The sequence below is a fragment of the Micrasema longulum genome, unplaced genomic scaffold, assembly GCF_059751315.1.
Source record: "Micrasema longulum isolate JH-2025_06_02 unplaced genomic scaffold, ASM5975131v1 h1tg000178l, whole genome shotgun sequence".
Taxonomy (NCBI): domain Eukaryota; kingdom Metazoa; phylum Arthropoda; class Insecta; order Trichoptera; family Brachycentridae; genus Micrasema; species Micrasema longulum.
Window position 1 is genome coordinate 633,658 of NW_028277383.1, and position 21,519 is coordinate 655,176.

Genomic DNA, 21,519 nt, shown 5'->3' on the forward strand with positions numbered 1-21,519 from the left:
CACATGGACCCTTCAAATGCGCCTTCTGCTACTTTGGCTAATAATGTAATTTTAAGTTGAGCTTATTAATACTGACACATACCAACATAAAAAAATCAATCAAATCTATCTATTTATTTCAAGGAATATTTATTTTGCATTTTAACACACTAATGTGTTTTTTAAAAAAGAATAATGTTACTTCATGTAAATGTATATTTTCCAGTTAATACTGTGCATAGTGCCAACTGATGATAAATACTGTTTGTGAAAGCAAAATATATATATTTGCTTAATCCGTAAAGACAGAAAACTTTTGATTCTAAATTTTCATTTAAAATGATATGCCGTCACGTGGAGATTACATATATGGGGTCCTGGAAAATTACATAACCATATATATTTAGGTATCAGTAGCAACAATGAAAACTATCCCTAACTGGTATTCTTAAAGTTCTCAAGAAAGTAGAAAATGCTCCTCTTGAATGTAATTTACGTACTATTTACGTGCTAACAAACTCCTCTCTACATCAGCGAGAGCATCCAAAATCCCATCCCTAATTAATAATATGGTGCTCTAATAGAAAAAAGTTTTTTTCAGTAATGTTTTCTATTAAAATTAATTTCTAGTACTAATTGATCAAGTTTGCAGTTTTTATTGTTGACATTGTCACAGTATGACGAAACAGCAAAAATGAATTAAATGTGTCAATATCACAGGCGTCACACATGAAATCGATTTCTGATTTTAGTTTGTAAATTCATGTGTTCTTTTGCTCTTTATAATAATATGTTTGTTTATTCAAGGTATTCTCCGGAAGAACTGCACGCCATGGTGGACTTGAAGTTGGAGAAGAAGGATGACGACTGAAGAGTCCGAGCCGAGGCGCTAAACAGTTTATCCAGTAAAGCAAATATTGATTAGTTTAACGAGTATCATAGGAACAATAAATGGATCAAGTACGGTGATACTTTAACTGTTATGTTGGCCTGATCCGAACAAAATGCAATAGAAACTCTAAGTTACAAATATTCAGTTATAAAATATATTATTTACAGAAGAAAGACACACCCTCATTTCATCCGGTTGTACGTATATAGGTACTTCATTATGTCACTTTTTTCTAGTTGTGTGTATTTTTCATGTTTTATTTAAAGGTGTTTTCTCATTATCAAGAAATCAGGTGGTGCTAGACACAAATTTACGAGTCTCGCTTTTTAACTCTTAGGTTACAAGTAATAATTTTAAAGCAGGTGTGAATATTTGGTTATTTTTTGTGAAAGAAATCTGTTATCCTAAAACCGTGGGTGCCTTAATGATCTTCCAATCACTGTTCAATTGTTTTTACTGTTGAATTTTTGTTTAATCATCTTGTTGAGACAATTATTAAATTTATCAGCACTAGTTTCTCGTACAGAACCAAAGTATTTTAAAGTACCTAGAAGAGTTGCTAATATAATATTAGTAAGAAATATTAATCATTCAATGTGTTCTTGGCTGTCATACGCCTGTATTTTACGTTTTAACTCCTTGTAATTGCAACGCCAAAAAGATAGATTTAATGATTTTAAGATGTCTAAAATTATGTACTATTAATCAGTATTATTTCGCACAAATACCTGGTTCAATTTATTTATTGCTCTGCCGGTAGGAAAAACTGCTATATTCTAAATTTCTTTACAAATTGCTAATTTTGACAGTTTATGGAATCTGGAAATAAAACTATTTTTCATTAAGTTTTTTTGTAAAATAAATAAAACAATCTTCATTTATGTTTGATTTTGATCTCATAAAAATAAATGTAATAAGATTCAATATCAATGAAAATTTTGAATTCTGAAGAATCTTTTAAAAACCCTAATATTTCATCATATTTTTTTGTACATTTGGTTTAGAATATTCTATAAAACAAATATTATCAATAAATTTTAGTTTATTGTCTGTAATAATAAAATAACAAATACCGTATTACACGGACGATAAGACGCATGCCAACTTTTCAAAAAAGTGCATCTTATGGTCCGAAAAATATGGCAGTTTTAAGCTGTTACTATCTGTTTATGTAATTTTTTTTAAATAAACAAATATTTCACATCAAATCATATTTGATCTACTATAAAAACCACAATAATATAAATGTTCTCATATACCTACATGTCTTTTACCTCTCAATAATGATGTTTCTCACTATAGTTTCAGATAACCTCAATGAGATTTCGGCCAACAACAGTAATTATGTAATTGTAAATCATTATGTTGATTTTGTATATAATAAATTCATATAAATTAATATTAGAAAATGCAAAAAGATATCATAACGTTAAACTACTTAAATATTAAACAATGAAGTTGTCTGTTGAAGGTTGCATGATAGTGAAGAGAGAATGTAAAAGATGATCAGATAATCAGATAATCAATTAGCACCGACAATGTTTTCTCTCAAACATTTATGTATTTTACACAACTATCTATTTTAAAGTGTTACTATTTCTGGTGTGTTCAAAATGGATTACATAGCTTTAAATGTTCCATAAGTTTATTGTATTTTATGAGATTTTAACAATAAAGTGGGTTACAAATTCTTGAGATTCTCACAAAGGTTTACCCGTTTTTTCTTCCCGTATTACTCAAACGTTATTGAATGTATTCCTCAGTATTTCATGAGCTACTTTATGTTTTCATGTAAATTACATATTGAAAATTGTTGACAGACTTGTGATTATTCATTCTCAAAATCTAAATTATTTTGCGTACGTTGAATTCATGTTTCTTGCTTTAAATTTTACTGAATTGGAAATCTTTTTTGTAATTTCATGACAATTTATTTAATTTGTAAATGTAATCTTGTAAAGAACGTATTTTTACAATAATGTGCAACAGATTCGATTTATAATATTTGCAGTAAAGCATTGTATAACGATTATGAATATAGACAATAGTGAAATACATATAAACATTTGACAAACTTTCTCGTTGTGAAAGTGAATGATCTCGTTTTAAGGGATTTTGTTTTAATATGAATGATAATATTCTTTTTAGACATTATGTGATTATTCTTATTAGGTTAAATAATTATAATTTCTTTTTATATCGGTCACTTGAAGTAATAACTAAGAATATTATATACTACACAGAGAATCGATCCACCTTTCCGTTGTGTTGGGCATGTTATATTTTAGTAAAATAAGACATTATTGTTTCATTGGCCCGTACATATAAATTTGTATGTATTGATAAATGATGTTAAAATAAAAAATATATATTTATGAAACTGCCTATTATTTTATTTTATTATTTATTTTTCTGTCTTTACCTCCTTCGTAGTGTAAGTAATAGTTAGTACTTTTGACTACCAAGCATTAAACTCTAGGTTTGATTCCCAAGAAGGTTGCCATACCATATCCATTTGCAGAGTAAAACCACCTTTTGACCGGCTCAATTTCTTGGATTCGGCCGTTCTAAGGAAAAGTCAAAATAAAATAATTAAAATTCATTGATTTCTTGGGTCCAAGTGTAGTATTTAGTGAACATGATAGAAATAAAATAAAAGGGAATCAATTCATTAGTTACGTAAACCTTGACAAAGAAGCTTGTTTGCTTTGAAACCGGTTGGTGAAAAATAAAAATTTGTGGTTAAAAACAAAGTTGTTTTATTTATTTTATTATAATGAATAACCACAAATTTAGTGCTTCAAATATAAACTTTATAAAAGTCCTAATCTTTACATCTTTTTCGAGAACTTAGCGTAGCAAAAAATTGTACAGTTTCGATTAGTTCTAAACTTGCTCAGTGTTTAAACTCCCCTCAAACTACTGATTTTTCTGAAATCGGTTTCTTAATAAGCATAAACATACATGACTGTACACATCCGAGGATTTTAAATTGGCTGATTAAAGAGTTTGTAGGCTGATAGATTCCTTTTCAATTAAAAAACTGCTAACTTCGGCCGGTTTATTTATTTTTATTTATTTAACTTTTTGTACATAATGTTATTTGTACATTGGCGGGCTTATTGCCAAATGGCAATTTCTTCCAACCAACCAATAAAATAAAAGTTTTATTTTTATAATTCAAGTTACAGAACATATTCAATAGAAAAAAAAAATTAAAAAGCTAAAGATATATAAAAATAGAAATAAACGTAATAAATTACCTTAAATCAAAACTATTACTCAATGGGGAAAAAGAAAAAATGGGAAAGAGGAAAGGAGGAGAGATTAAGGAAGAGAAAGGAGATGTTTCTTCAGACGTGATTTAAACAGAGATAATATTGTAGTAACATCTTTGATGGTGGATGGGAGATGTTTCCACCGTCGAGCTGCATGGACACTATATGAGTTAGAGAAGAAAGAGGAATTGTGGATGGGTATTAAGAGAGTGCCTTGAGAATAAGAATGAAGAGGTGATCCATGAACTGATAAGAGTTGAAATTTTTCACGCAGGTATATAGGAGCGTTAGGACTATAAAGTACTTTGAACAGAAGTGAGAGGGAGTGATAGTCTCTCCGCTGTCTAATTTTGAGCCATTTCAGTTGCCTACGATAATCAGAAATGTTACAATTACTCAATGGAAAAAAGGAAAAAAATAAATTGTTACACTTCGTGTAAAGTGGCCACTTAAACTAGCCCATGACAGGTAATTGCCTAGACTTCCATATTCCCTTCTGAAAAATGTTTATTTTATTTTTATTTTTTATTTTTTTTTATTTTATTAGGGAAATCAACAGTTCTACATACATATTTTTAGTAAACAAACAGATATAGTGTATAAACTCAGAACCAATAACAGATTTCCACATAGTATACAAAGTTAGTAAAGAATATATATATTACATATCAAATAAATACATACAATTTATACATATAAAAATGTTATTTTCAAGTACTCAATATTCAAAGATTTTTTAAATATTAATTTTAAGAACATTAAGTTACTGTAAATTGGGCGGGATAAGGACAAAAATGCTTGAAGAGAGGATAAGGAGGGGGGGGGGGGGAGATGTACATATTTATTATTAAAATGTCTACTAAGTTACATAATACATTTTTAGTTTAAATTTTAAATCTGACAGAGTGATGTTTGTATAATCTATATTTTTAAATTTTGTATTGTACATTGAAAAAGTCCTACGAAAAAAAGCATTTTTAACATACGATGTCTTACTTGTTGGTACATGAAACAAGTGGTACCGTCTACAAATCCTAGCTGGCACATGTATTGTTGTATTTACCTTATCTTTTGGCAACAAATTGAGATCTAAATAACTCTCTAGAGAGGAAATCTATCCTGTCGGTCTGCAAACATTTGGACATATTCAAAACATTGTTGAATTTACTAACTGGTTAAAGAAGAAGTATAAAAAATGGAAAATTGTTTTCAGGCGTTGCCTACTAGTGCCTACTAGTGACTACTAGTGCCTACTGGTGCCTACTAGTGCACATCTGGGCCCCGATTACAATGGAAAGTACAATGGGAAGAGTTATATTCGACTGTCGATAAAAATCGATATTTGTGTAAGAAAATGAGTATGTTTTCATGAACATTAAAGTATCTTCATCCCTTCATCGGTAACCTATAATTGAACTTTTTTTTTCAAATGCGTATGCTGCTAAATGTTAACTTCCCATTGCAATCGGGGCCCAGGTGGCTTTTTAAAAGTTAAAATTTTATCTACAAAGTAAAATTAAGTTTTCTGAATGAAAAGCAGAATATGCATACATTTTTTAAAAATAGGTTACCGATGAAGATATTTTAAATGTTCATGCAATTATACACATATATCGGTTTTTCATTATAGACAGTCAAAGATAACTCTGTTAACTCCTCATTATAATCGGGGCCCTGGTGGCTTTTAAAAAGTTTTGTAATCATTTCAGCAAATTGATCATGTCCAATCAATTTAACCCAGTCAGTGAAGAATTCACTTCCCTCTTTTCTAAATCCAATGTGCACATTATGTACATCTGGATTTGGATGTTTAAACATAGGCAGAATGGTGAATGTTACACAGTGTGTAAAGTGGCCACTTAAACCAGTCAACGACAGATCTTATGTTTTCCCATTATATCATATGATAAATGTTTAATCTCTCTGCAGTAACAAATGTAGTTTTTGAGATTTTTGAAATTTAGTGATTATCAGAAAAATACTAATTTTTGGGCGTTTGTGACCATAAAATGGTCTTAATAAGCAATAAAATACCCAAAAACATTAAGAATGTGATTACTATGACTAATAATGTTTTTTTATTCTTTTGATAATTTTTATGTTAGTAACCAAAAAATTCATACAGTTTAAAAAAACACTAAGATTCTAAACTACCAAATTACTAGTAAAATTTACTTGTTTTATAAGCTATACAAAAAGGTATAAAAGTTGATATTTTTACTAGAAAAACACAACCATGAACAATTTTTTATTTAGCCTAGGTACAGTAAATCTAACGAATTTTGGATTATTGTAAAAATTTGGAAATGAAATGAAATTGAATTGAAATGATCTAAAAACTTTTTTTTTAAATCTTATTTTTTTTCATCACAAAGATGCTAAGGCTACCAGATTACAGAGAGCTCCTTCGGGTAGCTTTTCTCGTTCGGCAACGAGCAATTTTTCCATGTACTATATGTGGGTACCGCCAAGGAGACTTACGTCCTTAGATGCGGTGTGCGGTATGTGGTGGGCAAGCTGTATATAACGTGTTAAATAAATAAATAAATGACAGGTCATTACAGGACCCGTAAATGCCTAGACTTGCATATCCCTTCTCTAAAAATTTATCCATTTCTGTTACAGAAAACTAAGGCAGAGTTGCAGTTGACCTTAATTTAAATTAGCTGATAGTCGGAGATGGGAGACTAAAAAATAAGGAAGCGTCTTCCGCTTGCGAGGAAAATGCACACAAATAAACCGACGCCTATTTTAGTTCCGACTAGGGTGACCATTGTTCCGACTAGGTTGGTATTGATAAAAATATACGAGTATGCACCTACTTAATAATTAAACAATTAATGAAATCATCATAAGAATCGGTCCCCATATCCTCACATAGAGATGCAAAAGGTACAACAATCGTAGCGTATCTTTGTTCTTTCGTTTATTACATTTTTCCCTTTCCCCACTATATGGAGCGTAGAGCACTGCATTGGCTCACTAACCCCAGCGCATCTTGATCTTGTCGGCTTCGTGGTGTTATGGTCAGAGCGTTTGCTTACCATGCAAGAGGTCTCGGACTTGATTCCCGACATGGTTGATGTGAACAATTTATTTAAAAAAGGTGTTTTAATACTAGAATATTTCATAGTCAAGCGTAAGACTGATAAGTTTGCCTTCATGTAACAAAAATGATTAAGATACGCTGCGATTAGTGTACCAATGCAGTGTCCTATGCACCATTATGTGCGGAAATGGAATGAAAAAAAAAACCTGATCAGTTTTGTTAGTAAGATGATCAGTATTATGCTTCAGGTGCCAGTCAAGAGACTATGAAAGATTCTGGTGTAAAACACTATTCAAATAAATATTATTATTCATATAAAAACCCGAGACCTCATGCACGGTAGACATTTGCGCTGACCACTAAACCATCAAGCCGAGAAAAATTGATATTGAAAACCGCATTGTAAACTGAACTTTTTTTATTATTATTTAATATTTTTTCCTTGCATAAGAACCGTGAAAAAATACGTTCCGGTGTATTTCACTATGAAATTTAACTTAATTTTTGTTGGTGTAACCGTAAATATCTCTAAAAAGTTTATTTTTACGGTAATGTGTGGTCACCGAGTTTAGAAGTCAGGTCGGCCCCCCTACCCCGCTAGACCTGGCCCCACTCCCGACGCCGGCGTCCCGGAGCGTCTTACTCCAGATGGTAAATATTTTTGGACACTGTTCCAAATCGCGAGTGCTCTAATCCCAGTTGATTTCTGGTACTTAACATATTTAACGTAATTATCACAAGAATTTTCAAATACAATGTGCGCGTCGTAATGCAGTGGTCAGCGTGTATAGCTCAACCTCAGATTTGAATCCGTACATGCGTTTTTTTTTAAAGGGAATAACCCGCTAAACCTCTATTTGCCAGCAGATGGAAAAGAGAGGATGTGGAAAAAGGTTATAAAAAATACACCGCAACACCCAGATCGATTAAGAAAAAAAATATTTCCTGGATTTCTTTCTTGCAGCCGGCGGGAATCGAACCCGCGACGCCAGTTTCACGGGTAGCCGTCTTACCAACTGCACCACGGCGCCTGTCGTAATATATTAATTATTTCGAAACTTGAAATAAAATCCGCACTGTGTATCACAAATTCGCTATATTTTTTTATTAAGTTCTCGTTTCTTATAAGAACTAATTTAATATATTTAAAATTAAACACTTTGTAATTTTTAACACATAAGAGTTTAATATATTATAACACAACTAGTTTCAGGTATTCTGAATTACCTATTGTCAGGTGTAAATATGAACTAAACTAAAATATATACACAGATTAGTACTTAGGTACTGATAGGGTCGTTGGAAGGGGCGAGGCAATGTGTGGTGACGGGGGTGGGGTTTTCCTAATTATGTAGAATATTGATAGCAGGAGTGAAAAATTTTGGAATATAATTGGAATGAAATATAATTAATCAAAGATTTCTCTGAATTTTTTATTTTTACATTTTAATATTTTCTAAGTTATTCATTATTCTTCTGTGGTAAAAATTACTAAGCGTTTCATTTTAAATAAATTAAAAATGTTTTTCCACAAAGTAAATGCTGAAACAATAAATAATCTAATTTAATATTTTAACAACATTGCATTCAAAATAAGTTAAATAACATTTTTCGAAAGTAAAATTCATCGCAAAAGAGAGGGAAAACATTTTTGAGAAGGGTTATAGAAGTCTAGGCATTTACTAGGCTTATGACCTGTAATTGGCGTGTTTAAGTGGCCACTTTACACACTGACAGTGTGAGATATTCATCATTCTGCCTATGTTTAAACATCAACATTACCTCGGATGCGAATCGAGGGACCTCACTAAGGCCCAAAACAGCGAAATACTTAGTTTTGAGAATAGGTGTCTCAGAAGAATCTTGGGTGTGCGGTGGTTTTACTTTGTAAGAAATGCAGTACTAAGAGAACGGACGCAGCAAACTCTGGTGACAACAATTGGCATCAAGCGGAGGCGATACGGTTGGCTGGGCCATATTCAGCGGATGCTTCCTGAGAGCCTTAACTCCGCTTGCCTACTTTACAAGGTATCAGGTTCTCGACGTCCTGGACGTCCGCTGCTGATTGTTCGTTCGTCGGCAGTTTATATCAGTACGGGACGCGAACCTGACTTGGGAGGACGCACAGGAGCCGATAGATATGAGTTTGGACACCATATGCTCCAACTAGAGAGCGGACATGGAATGGTAATGATGATAACCCCCTTTTATTGAGATACCTTTTAAAATTAAATGTAATTTGACATTATCATTCCCTTTCCGCACCTAATGGTGCATAGGGCACTGCATTAGTACACCAATTGCAGCGTATCTTGATAAAAAATTGTTACTTACAGGTAAGATGATCCGTTTTACGCTTCAGGTACTAGTCTAGAGACTATGAGATATTCTAGTGAAAAAACACCCTTTAAAGAAATATTTTATATCAATCATGTCGGAAATCGAACCCAAAACCTCTACTCTTTCACGAGAGGCTGGCGTGATGTAAAATAACAGTAAATAAAATATATACATATATAAATAAATCCATCTCTACTGGGTTACGTTTCCCCCTCTAAAACTCCTTCTTCGTATAAACCTGATGACTGATGACTCTCATTCTAAGAGTGCCCTTAGACTGGAGCAACCAGAAACCCCTTTTACAATCGACATGTTTATTTGTGCGACCTAAACGCATTGTTTACCGTTTCGAGTCCAGTCGGTGTCCAGTCAACACATCACAAGTCAATTAGTTCGAGATTCGGGGAAAACATCGGCGGAATGTCCTCACTGAATTGACTCATCGTGTTTACATTTTGTTGTGAAATATTTTGATCTGTAAACTCAGTGGTTTCAAGTGTATTTAATTACTTGTTTTTACAATACTTTGACATTAACAAAGTATTTCGTTTAATATTTCAACGGTAAAATACTTTATATTTTACACCTCACTTCACCTCAAATTAAAACAAAATGTAATAAAAAAATACCTGTTGTGTTGATTTTGATTTAAAAAGAATATTTTTATGGTAATTCAACTAACAAAGTGACGTTAAAAATACTTAAATGTGATATTTTAATCGAATGTAAAGTTCTTGCAGCCTTTTGGCTAAATAAAATACGTTAATAATTGACTTTTTTCTATCCTTCGATAAATCAGGTTTTTTTATTTTTTTCTTGTAAGTTGGTCAAAAAAATCTAAAATATCATGAAATCACTAAAAACAGTCAAAGTTCAATGCGATATTAAAGGTATTAATTAATAAACATCGTACGACCTTACTTTTTAGCTTATCATTATGCTCAAATCTTCTTCTATCTTTCAATAATTTTGTTTTTTGTTGGATCCATTATGTATAAATTGTCACCATTTCAATCGTTTAGAAATCCTATTTAAAACGCCTTACAAAAAAAGACTGATTACGACCGACGATTCGACAAAACACAAAGAAACCAAAAAAAAACGTGTAATAATGTTATTTTGCAAGCCAATTTGTTAATAATGGTAAAATTGAATTTAGTTCAAAAAGGCTTTATTTTCGCGGTAAGTCTTCTTTCTTGTTACACAGTAATGTTTTTAAAATGTGTAGTGCAACAATAATTTTAATATACGTTTAGTTACGTACGATAATGTAGACATAAAAAAGGCTGATGCGTCATTATAGCCGAAATTGGTTATGTGCTCAGAGTAATAATTATCTAGAGAGCTCTTAAGCTCTATTGCATAGAACAAAAGCGTTCCAAATTTTTGGTTAGGTTTTAGTTTGGTTTTTAGTTTAACAACAAACGTGTAATGGACGCTTTCGGTTAGTGCTCGCAATTCTGTACCCGAGTACCTACGGCCGATTGTATCGCTGTAATCTGTAGCTAACGTCGTGGTCAATAATCGTGGAATGTTTTTTCTCCGTTTACATACTTGGGTTCCAGTCACCGGTGACAACAATACACAGGAAGAAGCCAGGAGAATAATGGCTGCCAACCGCTGCTAGTTGCCACTACGCGCTTCAGAAACGATTACGATCCAAACAAATACGAACATAATGATGTACATAACACTGATCAAACCAATCCTGTCGTATGCCTCTGGAACCCGGGTTATGACAAAAAATATTGAGAGAACTTTCGAAAGAAGAATTGCAGCTTTCGAAAGAAGAATCGTCAGAGTTTTCTATAATAATAATGGAATCAATTTCATAGAGGCGGGGCGCTTGAGGAGGGCTGGCCATATGCTCAGAATGGACGACGAAAACCCCATTAAATGCCTAACTCTCTCTGTGCCACAAGGACGACGAAGACCCGGAAGGCCCAAAATGCGATGGATGGACTGTATCAGTGCGGATACGATAATGTTGGAAGTGAGGAATTGGAGAGGAAGGGCAGCAGACCGGCAAGAGTGGAGGAGACTCCTGGGTTCAGCCAAGGCCCGACCAGGGCTGTCGACCTTATGATGACGATGATAAATTTAAAAAAGTGTTAGTTTGATATATTACAAAAGAGATGAAGAACATTTTATAGAAGAGAATACAGAATTCAAAGTGTTAGTTATTTACGTTCAAAGCAACTTTGTGGTCAAACGTTTTAACTAATGTTAGTAAATATTAGTATTTACCTAACCACTAACCGTTCGAGACGTACCCGTCAAGAGACGGGTACTTGTAATATGTTAATATACTGTTACTTTTGTAATATGTTAATATAAACAGCTCCCCAGGGAGTTGAATCCAGTCCTTGTCTACAAAAATTTGGACAAACTCAAAATATTGTTGATTAGTCAAAGTATTAGTGTTAAATAATTTTTCGTATATTTTTTTTAAAAAATATTTAAACATCTTCGTAATTTGATTGTGACGTTAATAGATGAACGTACAGTCCATTCAGATCTTTTACAAACTTGGCTTATAGAAAGTTTTCATAAAAATCATTGAAATGTGCGCGCTTACACAATCAAAAATTGTACGTTTATTCGGTTTACCGACAGGCACTAGCGCATTGACATGGGCTTATTAAACATTGAACCGCACTCTAAACAATTGAAATATCATAACCTACGTATGATTTATATGTTCTGTTTTTTACACGAATCATTTAAGTCATTTGGGGTTTTTATTATTATTTTTAATATAATTGTTTCGTTTACTTACTAAGTGTGATTGTGGACATAAATAGTTAAAAAGTGCTTCGACAATCATCGATTCGTTAAAAATGTCTAGTGTTAAAATTGCTGTTAGGGTAAGGCCTCTATCCCAAGGGTAAGTTGCATTTATTATAAATTAAAATAACCCCCTCCCCCCCTCCCCATAACATGGTGTAGATAATTAAAACAAACTTTTTAAGAATGTATTTACAACTCTTTTATGCATAATTATACTTACACCAAATATTTATCCTCTATTTACTAAATTAAATTTACAAGTGAATTTTACTTGATAAAAATAGTTTTTATAAAATGGAAAAAAGTGTCAGATAAAACGTGACTACTTTCAGAAAACGATGACAAAAAATATAGCTTATTTTATGTAATAATCGAAATGTATCGTATATATGTAGCCTTTAACCAAATACAGGGTGTTCATTAAACCTGTCACATCCGAAACCACGATGATAAGTATGAGTAAGAAGACATATTGGCACATTAAAATAACTTTTTGGAACAAATAAAATTTAAAAAAATTAAATATAAAAAAAAGCAAATGGTTGCTAACTTCTGCAGGGAAGAAACGAGGAGAGGGGAAAGGGGAGCCTGACACACTGTCAACCGCACGGCCGCGCCCCCCTCGCTTCTTCCCTGCAGAAGTAAGAAACCATTTGTTTTTTAAATATTTTTAAAAAATAATTTTCTTCGTTCTAAATATTTTTTAAAATATGCTAATATGTCTTCTTGCCAATACTGATCATCGTGGTTTCGGATGTAACAGGGTTTAAAGAACACCTGTATAACATCAATATTATACCCGAAACATATGCATAAAAAATAAAGTATTTGAGTAAATCGTATTGTGTCCTTATGTAATAAGGTAATTAACGTAAGATGCAATACCTACATCTTATAGTTAACAATTTATTATAGGTTGAAGAAGAAATTCTTAAAAAACATAGCTTTTTAACTGTAAAAGGATAAATTAAATAAATCTAGATATTCATGTTTGTTTACTATAAATCGCCTCCTTGATGTAGTAGTTAAGACGCTCGACTCACACTCGGAAGGTTCCGGGTTCGATTCCCGGTGAGAACACAAAAAATAAAAAGGTTTTATCTCAAGCCTGGGTGTTCTGTGCCGTAATTCACCGCTGTACTTGGGCCTCCTGGCCTGTTATGGTGTAAATAAAAATAAAACAAAAATCAGTATAGGGATAAGACTTATACATTTCGTTCTGGACTTGCTAGTTATATGTCAATAGTGTTTGATTTATTTTTTTACTCGCAATATAAATCTTAGACTTATCTCCATGTTCGAAAATGTTTTTTTTAATATTTTGTATTTATATTTAGGCATGTATATATTACTGTATTTTTAGTTACTTGTGTGTATTTACTTGTTTACTATAATTGTTATAGTTACGCAATTTTATTTTTTTATATTTTTATGTTCAATTTATATATTTTAAGGTGATTTATGCCGTTTCTTTAAAATAAATAAATAAAAAAATGTGGAACCGTGGAAAAAAATATTACAATAAAAAACCTGGCATAGTTAATTAACAGATAATGTTATATTTTGTCTCTTTCCACACATAACACATCAAAAGTTCAGCAATAAATCTGAAATTCGCGCGTTACGGTGCTGCGTAGTCATTACACATGTAAAAAATGAGAGATTTTAAATAGGAAAAACGAAATATTCATAGGCAATTGCTTCAATTATTTATAGTTGAAATGAAAGTGATTACATTTTAAATCCAATTGCCAAAAACATGCTAGCATGCTAGCTCATGCTAGCTTACGCTGGCAGCGCGGGCGAAAGAACCACCCCGACAAAAGTCAAGGAGCTCCTAACTGCGTCTGGGAGAAGTACTAGAAACTTCGCTGTTCGCGCGTGTGACGCGTGAAATTGTCTCTCTCGCTCCCGAACATTATCGAGAGTGAGACGTAAAGCGCGCTCGAGACAATTATATATTAGGATTACTCTTTTAATACGTAATTCGCAATACACGACACATTAGTAAACTTTCTATTGTATTATTGATTAATCTCAGCTTTTCGATAAAATGCTTTTTCTGTTTCCAATAAGTATTCATTATTTAATAAAAAAAGATTTTAACCGATACGTAAATGCATAACGGAGGAACACCGAAAATCCTAACCCATAATTCATGATATTTATTGAGATATTGAAATGTGTACTAGCTACACATCACCGGGAAGAGAGAGTAAATATACAATAATTTTGACTTGACTTCAATGGGAACATTCAACGTAAAATTAATGAATATTGTTCGTTGTACCCTACCCTCTCCCGGGCATTTATGCTAGTAAAATTATTTTATTTTATTTTGTTTATTCAGAAAAACAACAGCAATACAAAAAAATGTTCCCATGCAAAATGTTGTATAGAAACTTATAGGAATTTATAATGATAAAAAAACCTAAAATAAAGCCAAATAAGTTTTCCACATGAATACAATAATATTAAACTTTTCCCCGAAAAACACACTGAAATAATAGCCCCCTACGCAAGTTGTCACAATAACGAAGCATAATGGATATAAATATATTTTAATTACCCTCTTCAGAGAACTGGAAGATGAAAAGGCGTCCCAAGCTGTCGTCAGAGTGGAAGATAATCTCACTGTGGCCATAACTAATTTGAAGGTATTAATCACAGGTTATTTTCAATTCATTTAACACAGCATTTACTACAATATCTCTTTTTCGCCTGAGTTCGATAGGGATCATGTTAGGATCTGTGTTAGGATTTTGCCAGTAGTGTCTAGATAATTTGATGTTCCTCTGTAATTTGGTATAGATACGTATTGTTTTTCTTCTGTTGCTTGAGTGCATGTTGTATAGGACAAATTATTCTAATGTTTCCTATATATATTTGGGTTTTGTGTCGTTGTTTGATTTGTTTGTATTACTACGTTCTTCTTCCTTTCCGAGGCGGGATCTGGAGCGTGCGGCCGCGGTCTCAATTTGGAACTAACACTGTATTCCTTCACTGTCATACTGGGAAATTAGAAAAAGGTGATTGTGCTGACCATGTGTATTTGATTGATCACAAATTGACAATATTGCAGTGAGGGGTACAATGAAAGCTTTTAAAGTGTCTTTTTTTTTGTTATTTCCGCGGTTTGATTGTAAAGAAATATTAAATTTTAGCTTAATTAGTTTTAAAAAAATTGATATTGATATGCGAGAGTCTTTATGAACAGTTTCGAGAAAGAGGTGGATGCTTTCATTGTAACGTTATGATAATTTGATGTACTTATGTGTTTTGGAATGCGTATTGTTTTTCTTCTATTGCTTAAGTGCACGTTGTGTAGAGAGAATTCTTCTAATGTTTTCTATGTATATTTGGGTTTCGTGTCGTTTGTTTTGTTTGCGGTCTCAATTTGGAAGCAACGCTCTTCTTCTTTCACTATCGTGCTGGGAAATTAGAAAAAGATGATTGTGCTGACCATGTGTGTTTGATTGATCACAAATTGACAAAACTGCAGTGAGGGGTACGATGAAAGCTTTTAAAGATTCTATGTTTTGTTATTTTCGCGGTTTGATTGTAAAGAAATACTAAATTTTCGGTTATTTAGTTTTAAAAAATTGATAGTGAATATGCGAAGCTGAAGAAAGACGAGTCTTTATGAACAGTTTAGGGAAAGGGGTGGGTGCTTTCATTTAATTTATTTTTTAGTTTTTTATTTGCCTTTATTCGTGTTAAGTTGTAAAAACTTGATTTGTCAAACTTTAATCCTTATTTTTCATTATGCATATTATAAACGCCGCGCTTCTCGCTAGCAGCAAAGATAACCGGCAATCCTTGGTATTAAAAGTCTACGATGTACGCAAGAAAGGCGATTTGCTAATGAATGTTGATAAATCGAAAGTAATGGTTTTTGAAAGGGATGAAAGAATAACTAAATGTGAAATCAATGTGAACGAAGATATTCTGAATCAGGTGGAAAAATTAGTGTATCTGGGAATTATGTTTACTAGGGATAGAAAGACTGATACCCGTCTGCAGAGACAAACCTTAAGGTGAGGAAAGTACATTCTATTGTCTTCGCCTTCGGGTTATTCTCTGCATTTGAAATTAGAATGTACTTCCCTCACCTTAAGTTTTGTCTCTGCATACGGGTATGAGTGAAAGGAAGGTGAGTGCCGGGAACAGGGTGAACGCTGCACTGAAATCTACCTTGGCAAACAAATTCATAAATGTTAATCGCAGGAGGCAAAACTAGAAGTTCACAATGGAGTTTAGGAAAAAGAAAAATTAGGGTAAATGTTTTTTTTTTTAATTTTTGACATATTTTGGTGATAGGAATGTATGGAAAATTGATTTATGTTGCGAATTAAATTAGTTTACTTTTGCGTAAAATTATTTTTAACTGATTTTTTGTAAAAATTTTTGTCTACTGACATATCTAAGTACTAAGTACCTATGTAAATATACACATTTAGGTACCTCCTATCTCCTATATATTTTTTACATACATAATAGCACAATAAAATGATAACAAAATATACTTCAAATAATATTATTTTATACAGAAGTTTCTTCACGCCTTCTTTTTTCTTGGCCGAAATCATGTTGTTTGTGATTTTTTTTCGATTTTAAAAAATTCAACACCCCAAAAAAATATTTAGATATTTCGCTTTGTGAAAACTCTATGAAGTGTAGATATTTCGTTTTGTTAAAATTCACGATACTTGAACCGCTACAACTTCGCAAATATATCGTTTTGTTTAAATTATTTTCACCAATCGATAGAGCTCACATGAAAGAACCCATTTCAATAAAAAAATGCATTTGGGTTTTTTTTTAGAAATTTCACCTCGTGAAAACAGTTCTCAATTACTCCCGAACGCAGCATATCTTGACCACTACAAACATGAGTCTTACATTTTGGTGTAAAAACACATTTTTGTATCAATGTTTCAATTCAACCATGTCTGGAATCAAACCTGGACCGCGATTACATATCGAGGCGGTATAAATTAAAACCGAAATTTATGTTCGAAAATGTATATATTTGTATGAAAAAATTAAAAGTATCTTTGTCGGTAACTTGTAATTGAACATGTTTAGAAAAAAAGAGAAAAAATGTATCATATTCTATTTTTCATACAGAAAACTTAATTTTACTTTGTAGATAAAATTGAAGATTAATGTTGATTTCCCATTGTAATACGGGCCCTGGGACCTCTTACATGGTAGGCAAACGCGCAGACCACTAATGTGTCTAAACCACGAGGCAGACATTTGCAATGTTACAGAATAAAAATAGACGCTCTGAGATTTCAGTTTTTAATTAAATGAATTTTTAAAATAGGCATACTGTGTGTTCGGACCAACTCTCAAACAAATCCATATCTACCTACCCGTCCTTCCTATTTCCTAGCGCACTCCGTGTAACAATAAGTCTACGTGTGAGAGCCAGAAACAACATTAAAATGCAGTACTAATCTAACGTCAACCGAGTGAAGTGCCTAAAAAATCATTCATCAAACGAGCTGTGCCAACGTCTCACAACCGCCAGCTTCAACAGCCAAAACAGTCCACTATCTAAAGTTTCCTCCTCCCAGGACGAGGTATTCTTTACACCTGGTCTACTCCTCAACACTGCGTGTATATTTCATCGACGAGAATGTTATTTTTCATTGCTAATTATTTTTACACTGTTTTTTGAGGTACCGACAAGTCACGCCGGAGACAGTAGAGAACGAGTAAAAAGATTCAATTTCGACTATTGCTTTGATTCTACTGATGCAGTTGGTGAAAATGTCGCCACTCAACAAAAGGTAAAACCTATACTTAACAATGTTTATCTTTGTATATAATATAATTGTCAATGAACTCTTAAATGGCTTAACCGATTAACGTGTGGTTTTCAGTGAAATTTAGATCTGTGCGCTGTGCTTGTTCATAGATATTAAAATTTCACTGGTAGACGTTCATTGTTATTTTTTATTGAAATAACACCAAGCTTTTTTTCAAACTGATATTTCCCCTTTCACGTTCCATTTTTATCTTACCATTTCTAAAATATTTGACAATTAAGAAAATGGTTGTTTTACAGATTGATTAGTCAATTAATCAATTCGATAATTTTGTTTTAGTTTTGAATAATAATAAAATAAATATAATAGCTATTATTATTATTATAATAGCTAAATATTATTAATTGTGTTTAGGTATTTGACACTCTCGGGACTATAGTTGTGTCGTCGTTCGCTAGAGGGCAGGATGCGTGCGTCTTGGCTTACGGGCAGAGCGCTTCCGGGAAAACACACACTATGCAGGGGACGGAAAATCAGCCCGGACTCGCACCACGACTCTGCAAAGCTATTATGGAGACATCTATCGAAGGAAATGGCGAAGCTGTTGTCAGGTAAAAAATACTTTCTCATTTACAAACTTAGTTTAGAATTTTAACATCTAGAGCACATGTATTAGGTATATTCAAAATAAAACAACGTAAATTTGATTATCTGTGATTTATATTAATAACGAAAACAATGTAATATTGCTTAAAACAGTGTAATTATTTTTTTAATTTATTGGTGATATACAGGATGTTCTTTAAACCCTGTCACATCCGAAACCACGATGATCAGTATGGGCAAGAAGACATATTAGCATATTAAAAAATATTTAGAACGATTTTTTTTTTCAAAAATAAAATATTTAAAAAAACAAATGGTTGCCTACTTCTGCAGGGGAGAAGCGAGGAGGGCGCGGCCGCGTGATTAACGGTTTGTCAGACTCCCCCCCCCCTCCTCGTTTCTCCCCCACAGAAGCAAGCAACCATTTGTTTTTTTAAATATTTTATTTTTGTAAATTTTATTCGTTCGAAAAATTAATTTGAATGTGCCAATATGTCTTCTTGCTTATACTGATCATCGTGATTTCGGATGTGACAGGGTTTAAAGAACACCCTGTATATTTGCAAAAGTACAATAATTTAAAATTCTAATCTAAGAATAAAAATAATTGTTATATCTTAACAGTGCAAAATACAAAAGATTAAAAAAAATAATCAAGTCACACATATTTATTTGTAACTTTTTGTAATTAATTTTCACACGTTTTTTTACTAGTATCTTTATTAAACTTATTTATTAGCGTCATACGTACCTACATTTTGTTTGATTTAATCAGTTCCGTTTTTTTTTTCCATTCTACGATCAGTTTCGGTTGTTTACTTTGTAGTGAATTATTTCTCCGATAAACAAAATAAAAGCCAGAAAACACAGTGTTCCAATAAGGACGTAAACGTTGATCATAAATTGGAATGTTATAGTCTCAGGGTGAGGAATACTATCGCTGTAATCTAGCTGTTTCGCGTACTCGGTAATCTTGGCCAAAATGCCACCCGCGTCCAGGTTATTGGCGCGCTCCTTCACTCGAGAGGTTAGTCGGTCACTGTAGGAGGAATACAGGCAGTTAGGATAGCTACCTCCGCCGCTTTTCACAAAATAATAACTCGCCCCCGACAGCGCATTATGTTGAATCCTCTTAATATGTTTGTAATCCAACAGCAAAGCGAACTCTTTACCGGAGTTTACATGCTCCCGAACAGAATCGAAAAACGTATTCTTGGCCCTCTTCCTTCGAAACAAATCTCTATCAAGAAACGATTTTTGAGAATTTCGGATCATTTGGATGTACCCGGATTCGTACGCCAGAACCAACATTCCGGACTGCGTCACCTCCGCGTTGGTTCTGTACCGCACCACGCTGGGATTGGACAGACCGTCCAACAGCCTATAGTAGTAGCACAGAGTCAGCACTGAAGATGACAGCGTCCAACCGAAAAATAGCATCCTGTGCACGTGCTTCTTCGGCTGCCGCGGGACGGACACTGACAGGAATATGGACCACGCGACCAGAACCGACCTCTGTAAGGAGAACTGATTACCCGTAAAGTCCTCGACCAGAAGGAAGCTGATTAAGAGAACGGCGACGATCGCGACGGAAACGAGGACTACTTTCCAGTTCAGTACGGCGTCCGACGGGTTGACCACGACCAGAGATACGGGCTCCATACCGAAACACATCTCTGGCAAATTACCGAAGGTGACGTTGTCCGTATCGTGCCAATACTTGTCGTTGTAGAAGAATCGCGTGTAAATGTCTTCCTTGTAATCTCTGTATATTACTTTTTTTTCCGCGGTCCTTATTATAACCATCAGGCGGATGTTTTCGGTTGACAGTATTATCGAGAGGAGTTGGTACACGGGATGTGCCAGAACGTATTTGTGTAAAACCTCCGCATTATCTAGCAAGTTATAAGTGAAGAAGTAAAGACCGACAGCGCACGAATAGTTAGTTCCTGCCGTGTGACGTTCTGCATCGGGTTTTCTAGTAGTAAACTTTTCACCCGAAGCTTGTGACTTCGTGATGAACCTTCGGCTTTGCTTAATCCAGAATAATTCGTTTGATCCGATTACTCCGCAGGCGTCGTTTTTCATCAAAAATATCGACATAAATTTGTCGTTATCTAAAATACCGATCAAGTTCGGTTCGTTGGTAAATCTGAGAGCGAAAATATTTTGCTGAGCCATCACGGCGATAACTGCAGTTTGATCATTTTTGAGAAGAGAAGGCATATTAAGTTTGGCGGAAGATTTCAACTTATCTACGATTATTAGAATGTTGCAATCGTTGAATGACTCTTGGGAAAATTGATTTCGGGTCATAAGTGAAGTGAATTTTTCATAATCGTAATTATACATCATCCTATTTGGAGATATGGTCAAATCCTTCGTTAGCATCGAGGGAGCTTGTTCTACTGGATTACCGAAGTCTCTGTCGGTAATTCGTATAATCATTAGTCGAGAATTAAGTTTAATCGGCATGAAGTACGTATTAAGAACGTGTGTCATATATATGTCACTGATATCAAATCTGTCTATAAAATGTTTAATATGACAATGGGACGGGTCGAAAATCGATGCGAGGTAACCAAAATAAACCCACAACATTTTCATTAAAAAAGTTACAAACTTTATTGCTCGATAGGAAACTTGGCCTGTTCAAAGTGTTACCACCATAAACTCGACAAACCGAACAGCGGAGCTTTTATAATATTTTTCTAATCGTTAACCATTTAGAAAGCTATTTATCCAGGCGTAGTTTATGGTAATGCGAGTTTTTTCTTTAAATGCGCAAACTAAAATCACATAGTA

General features: G+C 33.3%; 2 protein-coding genes across 4 annotated transcripts in view; both read left to right on the top strand.

Moving 5' to 3' along the window:
* pnt (ETS transcription factor pointed) overlaps positions 1 to 3,256 on the top strand; it is a 383,988-nt gene extending 380,732 nt beyond the window's left edge. For 2 of the 3 annotated variants that reach the window (XM_088242955.1, XM_088242956.1), the window contains one exon: positions 787 to 1,531. In XM_088242955.1, coding sequence (XP_088099081.1) covers positions 787 to 850 — 64 coding nt within the window. In that variant the 3' untranslated portion in view covers positions 851 to 1,531. Of the gene's footprint in view, positions 1 to 786 lie in introns of all 3 variants that reach the window. The other variant, XM_088242957.1, reaches the window with a different exon arrangement.
* A 10,839-nt stretch (positions 3,257 to 14,095) lies between these two features.
* LOC148283922 (uncharacterized) overlaps positions 14,096 to 21,519 on the top strand; it is a 47,565-nt gene continuing 40,141 nt past the window's right edge. The window contains exons 1-4 of the mRNA XM_088242940.1: positions 14,096 to 14,184; positions 14,907 to 14,985; positions 18,019 to 18,129; positions 18,523 to 18,719. Coding sequence (XP_088099066.1) covers positions 14,096 to 14,184; positions 14,907 to 14,985; positions 18,019 to 18,129; positions 18,523 to 18,719 — 476 coding nt within the window. The remainder of the gene's footprint in view (positions 14,185 to 14,906; positions 14,986 to 18,018; positions 18,130 to 18,522; positions 18,720 to 21,519) is intronic.